Source organism: Paramormyrops kingsleyae, chromosome 20 (assembly GCF_048594095.1).
Source record: "Paramormyrops kingsleyae isolate MSU_618 chromosome 20, PKINGS_0.4, whole genome shotgun sequence".
Taxonomy (NCBI): Eukaryota; Metazoa; Chordata; class Actinopteri; order Osteoglossiformes; family Mormyridae; genus Paramormyrops; species Paramormyrops kingsleyae.
Genome location: NC_132816.1, coordinates 20,990,642 through 21,004,976, shown reverse-complemented (window position 1 = coordinate 21,004,976; position 14,335 = coordinate 20,990,642). Strand labels below are relative to the sequence as shown.

The 14,335-nt window shown below is 51.0% G+C and overlaps 1 protein-coding gene across 5 annotated transcripts; it reads right to left on the bottom strand.

Moving 5' to 3' along the window:
• Window positions 1-4,854: 4,854 nt before the first annotated feature.
• arl3b (ADP ribosylation factor like GTPase 3b) lies at window positions 4,855-14,166 on the bottom strand. 5 transcript variants are annotated; one of them, XR_002839308.2, is made up of 7 exons: window positions 13,960-14,166; window positions 11,949-12,092; window positions 10,655-10,771; window positions 10,402-10,452; window positions 10,114-10,299; window positions 9,060-9,702; window positions 4,855-5,913 (listed from the first exon to the last, which is right to left on the bottom strand). XR_002839308.2 is itself a non-coding variant. In XM_023820463.2 (7 exons), exons 1-6 carry the CDS (start codon window positions 14,164-14,166, stop codon window positions 9,655-9,657), a joined length of 753 nt encoding a protein of 250 aa, XP_023676231.1. In that variant the 3' UTR covers window positions 8,873-9,459; window positions 9,634-9,654. The 5 variants fall into 5 exon arrangements, 4 of the variants coding, with proteins under 4 accessions (XP_023676231.1, XP_023676229.1, XP_023676232.1 ...); XM_023820463.2 differs by lacking the exon at window positions 4,855-5,913 and having other exon boundaries at window positions 8,873-9,459; window positions 9,634-9,702; XM_023820461.2 differs by lacking the exon at window positions 4,855-5,913 and having other exon boundaries at window positions 8,873-9,272; window positions 9,634-9,702.
• Window positions 14,167-14,335: the final 169 nt, after the last annotated feature.

Genomic DNA, 14,335 nt, shown 5'->3' with positions numbered 1-14,335 from the left:
CAGATATTTACCTTTTTATTGTGAGCAGGCCTGATTTCTGCGGGGGTGTCACCGGCGTGTGACGCAGTCCGCTGCTTCTTCCTGTCCCTTTTTCTCACCGGGCGAATGCTTTTCACCGAGTTTCGCCTCATGTTGCAGACTGTGCTGGACGGCCAGTGTGAGCGCCACCAGTAGGCCATGCGTGGGGCTCACACTGCCCGCCCTTAATTGCGTGTGTGGCTGGCAGGCTGGTTCAGGGTCAGACCATACTGCTGTGCTTGGACGTTCACCAATGAAAACAAAGCAGTTTGGGCCAGACGGAAGGACAGTCCAGGCAAAAACTGCCGAGCGCTTTAGCAGCCCTGTGCTAAATGCTACAGCTGGATTTGCGGTGTTTCTCTAAGCCTTTGTCCCCACTGACACGGCCGGCATCCAGATAGTCCTGTCAGGACAGGCCACAGCCTCGGCTGTTTATTCTGTGTGCGCCGCTCTCTGTCCCCACATCCAGACTTGCACCTTAAATCCACACAGGCCACGGTACTGACACAAATTTGCACGCACGCCACGCAGCTGGAGCAGCCGGCCGCCGGTGTTCCGGAAACATCCGGCCCGCTGCTTCGACTGGGTCCGTGCCAGCGATCAGTGGCTTTTCTCACTGGTGTCTGGGGTTCCCATCGCGGGGATGTCTCCAGGGTGCCACTAGGAATACATTTTGTAATGGAATATATGTTTTTTCTAGGATGAGAACAGACTGGTGTGCCATCATCTGCTGAGCTGTTCCCATGTAATCAGTAGGAAAGCCAGAGAAGCCCTTTGCAGTGAAGGCAGGGATGGAACATGAGAATGTCTGCTACGGCCAGCTGGCCAAGTTCAGTTAGAAATGTAGTCTGACATGCAGTTCTTTAACCAGTAGGCTAGTGTTCAGCTTGTTTGTACTCACCCATCTTCTGAATTACTCACCTCGGGCTTCATTTCCAGCCCTCGATAAGTATGGATCATGCACCGTTTCTGGCAAAACTAGCTACTGTCACAATGTTTTCTTGTAGCTCCTGACATAGATACTCTTGGTGTACCCTGGTTGTTTCATTTGGGATGGGAGCGTATTGCGTTTATTTCTTGGTGAATATTCCTTTATTCAGTGACAGCAAACGGCTGCGATGCAGGCCCTCCTCCGGCTGCCGCTTCTGGACGTCGCTGTGTTTTGGGCGTTCACACCGTTCAGGGTTTCGTTTAGCACAGGCTTGCAGGCTCCCTGTTAGGCGTCTCCGAAGGAGATCTTATTTCATTTATCTTTTATTGTTGGATTTGACTCACACTTTGCTTAATAATGTCAGTTACCGGGATGTATGTGGGCAGCGTAGAGCAGACCGGACCAGACTGCGAGGGCTCATGCTTTATTCAAGGCGGGTGTCAGGACTCCGGTGGGGCGGGGGGGGACATGTTCCGGCTCCATGCGACCGGCCGCCCGGTGCAGCATTCCACGTGTTTCTTTGCGGTACTTCTGCTGTTAAATGTGTGTGTGTGTGTGTGTGTGTGTATTTCTGTGGGTTTCATTCCTCTGCAGCTGAACTGAACCTCCTGAGCTGATTTCTGGCGGAGGGACGGATTGCAAAACACAGGCAGTCCAGCCTCGGCTGGCTGGAGTCCCTCCAGCTCAGTTCCTCCAGTATGGTCATATTTCATAAGGTCCTCTCTCTGGGACCGTGAAATTGTTCTTGCTGCAGCAAAAAAAAAAAAATCTCAGTTTCGAAGGAGGGGGAGATTCACCTCCAGTAAGCAGTTGCTGTGACCTGGGGGAGGGGGGGTGGAACATTTTCAGTTATATGCCTGTGTCAGTTCCTGCCCCTAAAATTAGCTCCTGCACAGCACCCCCTTTCAGACGTCAATCAAATTACAGGAGGAGCGCGGCTCCGTGTTGGGGGGGGGTGGGGCTCTGTATACAGTAATACATATAAAAGCTCATGTGTATATATACAACATATACATATAAAAAATATATAAAAATTATGCAATTTCAGTTATACGCTTAAACGTGTAAGGTGGTTTTAAACACTGTAATCCCAAATGTATCTGGTATTTCTCTGATTGATCAAAGAGAATTAATCCGCGTCCTCGCCATTATATATTTATCAAAAGATGTCTGAGGTGTGTCAGGTCGGTGAGGGTGAACACAAAGGCGCTCATTTTATTATTCTGTTTAAAAAAAGAAAAGCTTTACATTTCTGGAGCAGAATTTCCTTTTCATTGTGTGGGAGGTTGCAGGGGGGGTTGGTGCTTAGGGGGGTCTGAGATGAATGTGCAGCGTGGGGGCTGTAACGGGATTCCTGGACTGTGAGGGTTACGGGGGGGTGAGGAAGGGCATCGGAGTCCTCATCAATATTTAAAGCTTCTTTGTTTATGACTCATTTAGGCTTAATTGCAGGCAGAATTCGAAACCTTGTGTTTCTTGTATCTGTCTTGAAGGTATTGCAGGGGGGGGGGGCAGGGGGGGCAGGGGGGGCACGATTCCGGCTCTAGCACTCGCTCCCATTTCTCTTTTTTTGTTGTCTGTCTGCTGCTCTGGGGTAACACTGTTGCCCCCTCCCCCATGTCCTCCCCCATGTCCTCCTCCGCCTCCCTTGGCCTGATACTGAGGGCGTGTCTTCGAATGACAGCCCCGGTCCATCCCCCCCCCCCCCCGTGAGTCAGCGGAGACGCTGGGAACCCTGTGACCCAGATTGCCAGCAGGTGAGGCCTGATGTAATTTGATCTCCCCCTGCTTCCCCCACCCCCCCCCCCCCCCCTGTTCAGTGAGATGACAGAGACACCTGTGACTCACAACAGGAGTTATTCTTCACCGAGGCATTGGTCCCCCGTAACCGGCTGCACCCCCCCCCCCCCCATTTTTACCACCCATTCGGACACAGCTGCCCCCGCCTGAATAAACAGGAAGTGAAAGGTCACGCGGCAGTGTTGTGAGGAAGCAGGAGCGGCTGGGCGGCGTGGGGGGAGCGGGAGCCGGGTAGCAGCGTCGGGGGGGAGTGGGGGGGGGTTGGAGCGGCCGGGCGGCGTGGGGGGGGCCGGGGGACCCTGCAGGAACTGCGGTGAAGCTCCCTCTAGTGCCAGCATGCGACCAGGAGGAAGCAGAGACACCGAAGGTGTTACGCAAATGGCTTATTTGCTCATGTGTGATGGGAATGATGCAATGATGAGGTTACACATTAGCTGGGTGTCAGTGCGACACTTTAAGGCCATTCTTTGCCCCCCCCCCCACCTGCCTGGCTATCAGCCGCAGGACGTTTTGTTGGCGCAGCTTTTCGAGCCGGATCTAACCTTCAAAGTGGCTGCTTCCCACCCCCACTCCACCCCCAGTCCCCTTTCTTATTTTTTCACCCTGGGGGGAGCAGGGGCACATCCCAAAACCTTCAGAGTGGAAACCAGAGTGCCGGTTTTCTGCAGTGGGGAGGGGGTGTTTTATGTGGTTGGTCCATTCCTGTGACAGCAGCCAGACCAGGCTCAGGCCACAAGGAGCGATCCATCAGAACCAACTCCACCAGTGCTCCCAGTATGAGCCCAAGAGCCAGAGCTATGGTTTGAGGGCTCCCCGTCGGTCCAGACAACCACTGCTGACTCTCTCACCATTATGCAGAAAAAGCAGGAACAGAATTCATTAGGCATTAGGCATGCAAAGATACTGTCCTTTTGTCAGAAGAGCTGGGACGGTGAGGCTGGCCCCCGCTGGACCTGTCCCCCTCACAGCCTGCTCACGTCTCTCCCTGGCACCTCCTTGGCCCCCACGCGCCCCCCAGAGCATGGGGCTGACAGGCATGGCCCTGTTTGCAATTCCGACGCATTGCAGTGTTCTGGGGGTGTCTTTGATTAGCCGAGAAGCTCTTCAAACAGAAGTGTGGTGTGTGGAGGTGGATGCGTGTGTGTGTGTGTGGGGGGGGGCAGTCCTCCCTGGGGCCACAAACAGCAGCTGCAGAACAGCTGCCGGATTCCCGACAGGGGCAAGAGAGGGGCGGGGGTAAAACACCTTCATCCTGCTCTGAGCCACGACAACGTGCAGCTGGCAGCCCCCTAACCCCCTAAGCCCCACCCCTGACAAATGCAGCCCAGCGCATGCGGGCACACGAAACAGGAAGCGGTACTTCAGCACACCCCTCCCCCCCACACGCGGCCGCACAGAACAGGAAGCGGTACACAGTGAGCAGCGTCACGGTGCAGGCGTGGTCATGGGGGTGGTAAACTATGCTCTGAAAATTCCCAGATAGTTACTGGTTTGCATCCCAGCAGGAGGAACCAGCAGTACCACATGTAACTGGGATCCTGGAGTGCGAGGTGGGGAGAGGAGTGGAAAGGAGAGGAGAGCAGGGAGAAGAGGAGAGCAGGGAGAAGAGGAGAGCATGTCAGGACATTGGGTATTGGGATCAAAGCACTTCACTCCCCTAAGGCCTTTGTCTGAGTTCCAGGGGCGTGTTCATCACCAGTGCACGCTGGGACCGGTGGGGGGGGGGCGCATTGAGGAGGGGCCCTCACACCTCCTGCCCTTGGGCTAGTAGGACTGGGTGTGTGCTGGGGGGCTTTGTGTCTGGCCGGGTGAATAACCGCACCCCCCCCGCACTGCCGTGTGTTTTTATCAGCAATGACTAACATGGTGGGGTGGGGGTGTGCCAGTATGACTAGTAGGCATGGTAGCCGGTGAGAGAAGCTGACACTGAGGCCCCTCCCAGAAAAGTCGAGCAGGGCCTGTGGTGTCAGATCCTTCTAGAACCTTTTTAACTGCATTAATATCCTGCTGCCATTGTACTGTATTGACGTGCTCCCCGGTGCCAGCAGCGTCCAGTGACCCCCCCCCCCCCCCCCCCCCTGGGATGCTGGCTGCAAACCGTCGATAGTGAAAGTGCTCCGGCATTTTTAATGGCTGTCTCAAACATCCAGGGCTACATGTGTAATGTAACGTATTTTACTCAGTCTCTCTGATGGATTAAAGGAACACAGCAATGTTAGAGATATTGAATATCTAAGTGATGGTAACATTTTACATAGAGCTGACTGGAATGTGAAGTGTGAATCTCCACTGTGCTACCAAGAGGGCCAAAGCAGGGCCCTCTGCCTCCTCTGAAGGATTGTTTCTGTATTCTGCTCCAAACTGGTCTCCAGCACTGAAGTATTGATTAGACTTGACCTTGTCTTTTCCCTTCAAGATTCTCTCTCCTTAAATCATGCCTTTGATTGAGACGTTGTGCTTCTTTTCCGTCCATGAATAATAGCTCTTCGAGCCTGAATGTCACCCTTGTCACTGCCCGCCAAATGCTCTCCGTCGCAGGAATGTCCTTCGTTGATTAAGGTGACCGGAGTTTCGTACATCCTGCTTGCTAAGCGAGCAGTCAGAGCAGCTTTACAGAGTAATGAGGGCCAGCTTGGTCCTCTAACCCTAACCCTAACCCTAAACCTAATCCTGAGCGGCATGTCTCCAAGCAGCCGTATCGGTGCTGCACAGTTGCGCTGACTTCCTAAGGGATCCTGCCTGTGAAAATCTGCTCTCCGCGCAGACAGTGATGGACAGGGAGCAAGACCACGCCTCGGCCAGCTTCCACCCCTCTTCCCATTTACCGGCGGGTCACAATAGCCCCCCCCCCCCCGCGCTGAAATCCGGGGCAGTGTTAGGTGTCGCTGTGCTGAAAGGCGTTCAGATGCAGAGCTGGAGGCCCAGGAACCCCTCAAAGCACAGGAAATGACATCAGAGTCTTTCAGGCCAGGCAGATGGGCCTTCACTCCGGCACGATGGGCAGCTGGGCAGGTGTGACACGCCGTGGAGCCTGAGCACAGCACACAGGTCCGTGGCCTCTGCTCCACGCGCTGATCCGGGGGATCGGTGAGGGACTTCACAGGTCACAGCTCAAACAGGCCGCCAGCTGGGAATTTGTTTAAAGAACCGGACCCTAAAGCAAACTTGCACAAAAAAAAACATACTCTGAGTTATTAGGGAATTGGTATCTACTGGGCAAATCAGTGACGTAAAATGGAAAAATACTATTATACTTGCAGGAACTTGACTATAGATAATCTGCTTTGAGATGGAAAGCAACCATTAATACAGCGGGCAAAAAATATAATTTATTGTAAATTGAGAAGTTTTAATTAATGGGTACAATCTCCATGGTATTGGAAAGCACTGTTTTAGGTATTTGGCCTTACATCTGTCTAATGACTAAGCATGCGATTTGGACAGCATCTCCTTCACACTGTCACGCAAGCAGCAGCCTGGCATTCACCTCCTCTGTCTCAGAGACACTTCAGACTGCAACATACCCCGGTTCTCTGCTGAAACGGAGCCCAAGGGCTTAACGGACCAGTCTGATTACATATTTTTATACGTCCTTACTTTGCACGCGAGGGTGAGTCTTCGTTTATTTCCACATCTGGAAGTTAAGGTGTAACTATGGGAACGTGTTGGTGCAACAGAGACATGCCTGGATCTGGAAGGGGCAGGAGAAATGGCTGCTCCAGGACTCCTGGTCCTGTCTGGGAAAACGGGAGTCATCTGAGCCAGAAGGGGAAACTAACCAGACTCAGATTCTCAAAGTCTTCAGGTAAGGCGCTCTTCCTCAGCAAGGCCTTCTTGTGGTGAGAGGCGGGGCTTGCTGTCCCTCACGGTCCCTGACCTTGTCATTGGCTGCATTAGGAACTAGTTGCCCATCCCAGGTGAAATCCTTTGTCTCCGCAAGCAGACATAGGCTGCCATCACAGCGAGGGCATCTCAGCGGACATGGCGACGCTCCCGAAATGCCAGGCAGACAGATGGACGGACGGCCAGCTGCAGGGAGGCTGGACAGGCCGGCGTGACTTCTCCTTCATTCTCATTCGCGGGGGGGGGGGGGGGGGGGGGGGGGGGACCTTCTGAACTGGCTGCATAAGCTGGCTGGCTGTCGGGTTAGCGGGTTAGCGGGCTGTGTTAGCATTGTCCACAGACACCCTTGGTCCCCTCGCCCCTTTCACTGTAGTACCATATGAAATGGGCAACGCTGGGAAATCACGTTCTTCTCACAAGCGGCCCGGCCCCCTGTCGGCCACCCAAATCCCCTCCGGGTCGGCTAGATAAGAGCATGGAGGCGCATTAACATTCACAAACAAACATGCTGACATCAAAGTGGTGCCCGGTGCGTGTGTATGCGTGCCGTAAGGCCCCCGCCGCTAATTACACCTGATGGAGGGGGGGGGAGGGGGTTGCTTTACAGGCATCGGATGAAAGGGGAGCAATGAGGAAAGACGAGACGGATCAAAGTTCTCCTGCTGCGAGGCGCCACCGTAGAACAGGGCGTACCGTGCAGGTTGCCATGACTACAGTGGGCTCGATGGTGTCACAAAAGCAGCATGGCCCCGTTTAAGACTGGAATGCGGGGCCACTTCAACAACACGCCCCCCCAGGCCCACCGCTCACGCTGGGTAGTGAAGGCTCCGCCCCCCAGTGTGGCATGTAGCTGTCGCCTCTGGTTTCCTGGCTCCTAATTACAGACCCATTAATCCACATCACATTTCCCAATAAACTAAACATTTACGGAGATTTGGACCAAATATCTCCTAAGGGACGAATGACATGCAAACCTGATGCACTGTGGGGGTGTGAAATATGAGCAGGGCAGTAAACAGATGGACAGGTAGCAAACACGCCACCGCTGCTTCTTTCTCCTTCAGACAGATTCCTGTGTTGTCCTGACCCATTATAGGCCGACTAAGAAACATCCAATTACACCTACAGTCCTAGATGTTTGGAGCAGAGATTGACAACAACCAAGTGTTTTCACTGTGGATGGTCTGCGGCGGCCCGATCGGATCAGTCCCTGGGATGGCGGCAGCACAGAAATCAGCCGAGATCTGCGACATTGAGAGCACTGCACAGGGGCAGCCCGAGGAGAGGGGTGCGGAGGAGAACGAGAAAGTGGGCTGCCGTAATTATGCACAAGAAATTCACACGAGAAAGGTTCTACAAAAAAAAAACAAAGCAAGCCAGCCATTAGGGGCTTTGTATCTGAGCACACAGAACGGCAAGGCTGTTAGAGGGAGTCACTGGTCTGTAAAGCCAACGCGAGGTCAGTGATGCACACTGCACACATAGATATACACACATACACATAGATACATACATAGCTATACACACATAGATATACATACATAGACATACACGCATAGATAAACACACTAAGACATAGCTACATAGATGGATATACACACAGACATAGATATACATACATAGACATACACACTAATATACATTTAGATATACGCACATAGACATACATACATACATAGACATCCACACAGTCACAGCTGCAAAACACCCTTCCAGCTGCTGACCCCTCAACTGACCCTCAGTCAGCCTGGTATAGCCCAGTGAGGAGGACCCCCACCCCCCCAGTGCCCCCACCCTGGTCTCCAGCCGAGTAAACAGCTGGTTAAGCTGTCTAAACCTGCTACTACGGCAGCTGCTTGTGCCACAGTGATCGGCTTCAGCGAGCCTGAGAAAATAGGTGCCTCTTTTAGAGAGCAAAGCGCGAGCGCAAAATGGCCACCTGACTTCTTTCCGCCTTCATCTGTGGTTAAATAGCCTTACAAGGAATTGAAACCCACCATAGGTCGGCAGGCCTGTATGAAAAAGCCTTTTGGGCCCACTGATCCCAGAATTCTATCCCAGAATGCACCACGACAGGGCCTTTCTCAGCAGAAGAAATATACTGTAAAGAATTCAAAATCTAATTTTGATTAAGAAACGTTTTGCGCCAATGGCAACCAACTGACTGCTCAGTTATTTCATATCTCAATCACAGTGAGGAAGGTAGTTCATAGTGAGGTAAAGATTCTATTCGATGGGTCTCAAACCGGCGAATGAGGAGCAGTGATGACATCAAGCAGATGAAGTTTGTTGTTGTTATATTTACCAAAGTCTGTAATCATTTCCAACAATCACAGGCTGGCCAGATACCGCAGTAGTCACAGAAATACCTCTGTAGTCACATTTAGTGGGCGTCTCAATCAAGATTTCACAGAATAATGTCACTGATGGCATACAGTGCAAATGTGTTTGGAACAAGAAAACTTACAAATGTCTGTATGATGAAGGAACTCCAGGAACGTACTGCTCACACACGTCAGGCGTGTGAAAGCCATGACGACTGGCACGTCTATGATGCGTGGAGAGATATGTCTGGTGTCCTCAGCTGGGCGTGGCCTCTGCTCAGGTATGAGATCAGTGACAGATTTCCCAAAAGAAGATGAGAATACAGCAGCTTCAGGCGACGTGACGCCTCTTTGATCTTAATAAACCGGGAGAATTAACAAAATATTAATCACTTCCAGAGGACAGATGACACGCGCCACAGGGTGGGATTGGTCTTTACAGAGCTGGTAGGAAGGAGACCTTTCCGGGGGCTCAGTGAAGGAATATGACGACGGTAATTATTCTCTCGCTTGGTCAGCGTGTGGGTGGATTTCCAGTTCAATCTGGGCAGGAGATGAGGACCAGAAAACCCTTAAGATTGGAACCTCTCAGCCCCCTCCCAAGTGTGTCTCATCAGCTCACAGTAGTGGGCAGGATGGTCAACTCCATCGGTGATCCCTCCGGACCCTTTGATCTCGGAGGGACTCCCTTGTGTTTCCCTCCTCGGGCCCACTGACCTGGCACGGGGACGAGACACTCTACTTCCTTTTTGCGTTGATGCTTTTACAGACCCAGGTCATGCCGTCCTGAAACACCATGCAACAAACAAGCCACATCACAGAGCCTTCTAGGACGATGTCTTCTTTGTGAAATTTAGCAGCTGGTGTTCAGTGGAGATTCATCTTATGGGACTTGATCTAACAACATTCTGGTAACAAGCCTGGCCCTTTAAGGAGGTGAGGTAATCTGCAATCATGTCATCAAGGATTGCCTATAGCAAGGTTTCTCAACCCAGTCCTCGGGGACCACCAGACGGTTCACGTTTTTGCTCTCTCCCAATTGGCAGGGAATTGGGAGAGAGCAAAAACATGGACCGTCTGGTGGTAGCCGAGGACCGGGTTGAGAAACCCTGGCCTATAGGGATCTGAACAAAGGTCCAACTGGTTCCCAGGGAGGCAGAACTGGGCCCAGCATGTTACCTGAATGCAGCAGCTCACCTGGACGCCCTCGCCAGTCAGCGCCGAGCAGGACTGGATCTGCCAGATACGGTCCCGGATGGTGTGCAGGTTAAGGCCCTCGGCGATTTCAGAGGCAGGTGCGGCCGTCAGCAGGTCCTGCTTGTTAGCGAAGACGAGCACGGGGACGCCGCTTAGCTTCTCCTCATCCAGCAGCTCAGCCAGCTCCTGTCCAGATACATGTGCACATGCAAACAAATAAACAGGTGGTTCACTACTACAAATCAGCAATACACCGGGCAAACCCAGGCACAGACATACAGACGCTACCTGGCCCGTCTCCTCAAACCTTTTACGATCTGCGCTGTCGATGACGTAGATCTGAAAAACAGGACAGGATTGGCCTAGGAGATCTGAGTAAGGATGCCAGTATGGGGCAGAGTAGTTAAGGAACTCAGCAGACATTATGTAGATGGCCTTAACATCCGGAAGCTGCTGCACGCTGAAGTGGTTTGTGATTAGGGCGGATCCAGTCAGTACTTCGCTGGTCAAGCTAGAGGCAGAATCCCGACCCGCGACTCACAAGCACGTCTGTGTTCTCGAAGTAGTTCCTCCAGTAGGGTCTGATCTTCCGCTGGCCACCGATGTCCCACACGTTGAGCCGGAACCCCTGAGACTGCACGCTCTTGACATTGAAGCCCTGGAAAAGTCCAAGACAGGAAGTCAGGCCCCCCCAGTCGGGCCATCACAGGGGGTGGGGTCTATTCCCAAACACTGGCACAGCCTTTGCCACATGTTACCCAACAGCATTAGCTAACGGTGGATGGGGGGGGGGGACAATAAGGCTGATTCACCGTCTTTGTGAAACTTCAAGAAAGTCTCTAAGGGAGAGTGCTGAGTCATGCGGCAGTTATATATAAACAACTGCGGCAGGTTATTTTTGACAAGCTGCCACATTAATTGTTCAACAGCCGATCCACCGTGGCTGCAGCTCTCGCCAAACGCGGGTGAGGTCCCCATGACGCCCGGAAGGGCCTGGTCTCTGGCGGCTCTCCTTCTTGGCCGAGGCAGCTGTTGCATGAGCCCTGAACATTCTTATATAAGATTATAGTTGACATCTGCTCTGCTTTAATTTTCCTTTCGCTTTTTTATCACTTTGTGTTTATCTGGAAAATGAGCGTTCTAAGTTTTAAGTTTGGCCACCATCAGGTCTGACAGAGAAGCTTCCAGAAAAGGCTGTTTCTCACATAGCCCAGCGCCGTTCGCGGACATGCACTAACACACACACGCCACCGTGCTGACTCATCACCACCAGTACCTGGGTCATACGCTCATGTGCGCCAGCTCACCTCCGACGACGTTCTTATTGACGCCAAACCGCCAGATTAACATGAACCTCGCTCTCTGCTTCTAAATGAAACCACTGTCTGCAGACCGGGGGAACGAGAACCGTCACAAGACTCCCACAGCGTGTGGTTTCGCCCCGATATCGTCGATCGCACCTACCCTCGTGCGGCGGCCAAAAAAGATCTAGCAAACAAGCTAGCTACATATGTCCTCGGTCTACTTGCTCAGCTCCGTGTGATTAGCGAGATTAGAGAGGTAGACTTCTGGCTGTTTTCAGGCTAGGCAGCGGTGGGCCGGAGAGCCCGGTCTCCTGGGAGCATTCAGCTGGTTCATAGGTCCATTAGAGGAACCCGCTTTCCCACGCATCCGTCAGCTCGGGCCGCTGGGAGCCACAGGCACGGGGGGGGGCAGATGTCAGCACAGGCCAGCTGCTGGGACGCCCTTAAATGACACGCCTGTAATTGCGTGTGTGTGTGTGTGTGTGTGCTGTCCCCGCTGGAGGCTGCCTCGGCAGGGCATGTGCCGCCTACCTGCGTGGGCGTTATGTGGCTGACGTCCTCAGATGCCAGCTGCTTCAGCAGGGTGGTCTTGCCCCCGTTGTCCAGGCCCAGCAGCAGTATCCGTACCTCCTGGTCCGGGGAGCTCTTCAGTTTACGCAGGATGGAGAGCAGACCCTAGAAAACAATGCAGCATCCCCTTGACAGAGTGTGGATGGACCCGGAGAGGCTTTTTTTCTCCCTACTTGGGAGTTTGTGGTTCCTCTCTTCTGTTGTCTTCTTTCTTTCTTCCTTTCTTTCTTTCTCTAACTCTCTTCTTTCCCCAGTTTTTGTATTATTCTGTATAAATGATGTAGGATTGTCTTACAACACATTCACATAAAGTGTCTTGGGACGACTCTGTTGCGAAAGGCGCTATATGAATATAAATTGAATTGAATCTAATGCTTACATCAGGAACTGGAACCGCGGAAAAGCAGATGTGTGATCCAAGGCCTTTATTTTACATCTTGGAACAGGAGCATTTGTTAGTGCTTTGTTTCGATAAGTAATCCACGTTTCTGGCCAAGCTTAAAGAGCTCCACCGTTCCGGCGATGCAGTTCCAGATGTTTCAAAAAACCAAAAGTGCTAAACAAATGCAGCTCAACAAGTAGAGCACTATGCTAAGAATGCAAAGGTTGTGGGTTGGGATCCCACAAAGCACACAAAAGTTGTTACCCGTCCATCTACTTTGGAGAAAAGCATCACATGAATGAAAATATTTATTAAGGTCATTAATGTGGCAGGGAAGCACAGAAGCGCTGGTTGGGTGCATCTCCAAGGTAAAGCAGTAGTCTAGCTGTCACGCTCCCGTCTCCCTGCTGTTGGAGGAACTGCCTGCAATTACTGGTTTCCAACCTTTAGCACTGCAACTAGTACTTAGATTAAGCTGTTAAATTAAGGTGTCCCTCCCTCAAAAAGGAACAGCAACCTCACAAGGTTACAGGAATTAATCCTGGGCTGAACTCCTCTGAATAATGAACTATAAACATGCACCCATCGATATAACAGGTACGGCTTTTCATAAAAAACTATTCTAGTCTTCTTATATGTCCTTCGTAAGTTAATTATACTTGACACCCACTAGTCCAGGATTTTTCCATGCTCGTTATGCAACTCGCTCTAATATAATTCTTGGCATCTTTACATAAAGGGTGCTGCTAATTATAGAAATGAGTTTTTGTTCCCTAAATTCGCACTTAGCATTAAGCCTGGCAGCCTTCACATGCTCTGCGGTCGCCAACAAACACTTTCACATTGATTTTACCAAGAAGTTTCAGTGTCCGGTTACTTTTTGGAGATTATGGGATGGCTGCATTAGGTATTGGAATCATTTATGATGTCTTTCCACAAGCGTGGTCCTCAAAAGTTGTATTCCTGAAAGCTTTAAAAAGCATTTGAACCTTTTTTATACCTGTATACTTACGTGAGGTTATTAACATTTAAACATTTGTTTTAAAAAAATAAATAAGAGTTAGTATGTGGGTTTTGTGAAGCATTAAACTTTCTCCACAGAAGGAGAGACAACAGGGAACAGAGCCAATGTGAGCAGAAGGTGATATGCTTGGTACTGTAACCTATCTGCACCAGGTTATCTGCATCCATAGCCTCGTACTGTAACCTATCTGCACCAGGTTATCTGCATCCATAAGCCTCGTACTTAGTCCCATTTGAACAAAGTGACTCCACCCCACAGATAAAGCTCTATGCTTTTAGATACAATAGAAAACGGACAAATTGCCAGTCAGATTTATTTTTTCCTGCTATTCCGATGAAATATATTAACTAAATCAAGTAATTAAAACGTGAATTTCTGGCTGTTGCACTGGATTAGGCTTCTGCAATGGTTTCCTCTTTCTCTTAACTCTTCAATATATGTCCGCCTCGCTTTTTTTAATAATCGACGGCGCAGACTAAATGTGCTCGGCGAGAAAACAGTCGTAACTAGCGCTCTGCTGTGATCGGCTGGTATTATCGCTGAATGTAAGTAATTCATTAGCTCACCATCTTTTGGCTGTAGCTCACGAAGACGCCGCCGCCGGTTACCAAGGGCCCGTGACGTTGCACACAACGGTGCACATAGATTGCTGACGTCAGCACAGAGCACATGCTTCGATGACATAACTCAAAAACAAAACTCAACGATCTTCCTTCTGAGCTACACCGAGGAAATATATAAACATATCTGTAAAACATCTCAATATATAACATGTTTTAATGTATTTGCAAAACGTATAATTTTAACTTGGTAAGTATCTGTCTGGCGTTTTCATGGCTACGCTTTGCTGAATGTATGATTTTGGGGAAACATTCATACATGGACTTGTGGTATTTCTGAGTTCTCTTTCGGTTTGGTTCCTACCCACTTCAGCGATTACCG

Excerpts from the sequence above, each read along its gene's own strand:
- arl3b (XM_023820460.2), bottom strand. The coding sequence starts at position 14,166 with ATGTTATATATTGAGATGTTTTACAGATATGTTTATATATTTCCTCGG. Across the intron at positions 10,453-10,654 it reads TCGAGAACACAGACGTGCTT|ATCTACGTCATCGACAGCGC; the intron begins GTGAGTCGCGGG and ends CCTGTTTTTCAG. Across the intron at positions 10,300-10,401 it reads GGTTTGAGGAGACGGGCCAG|GAGCTGGCTGAGCTGCTGGA; the intron begins GTAGCGTCTGTA and ends GTATCTGGACAG.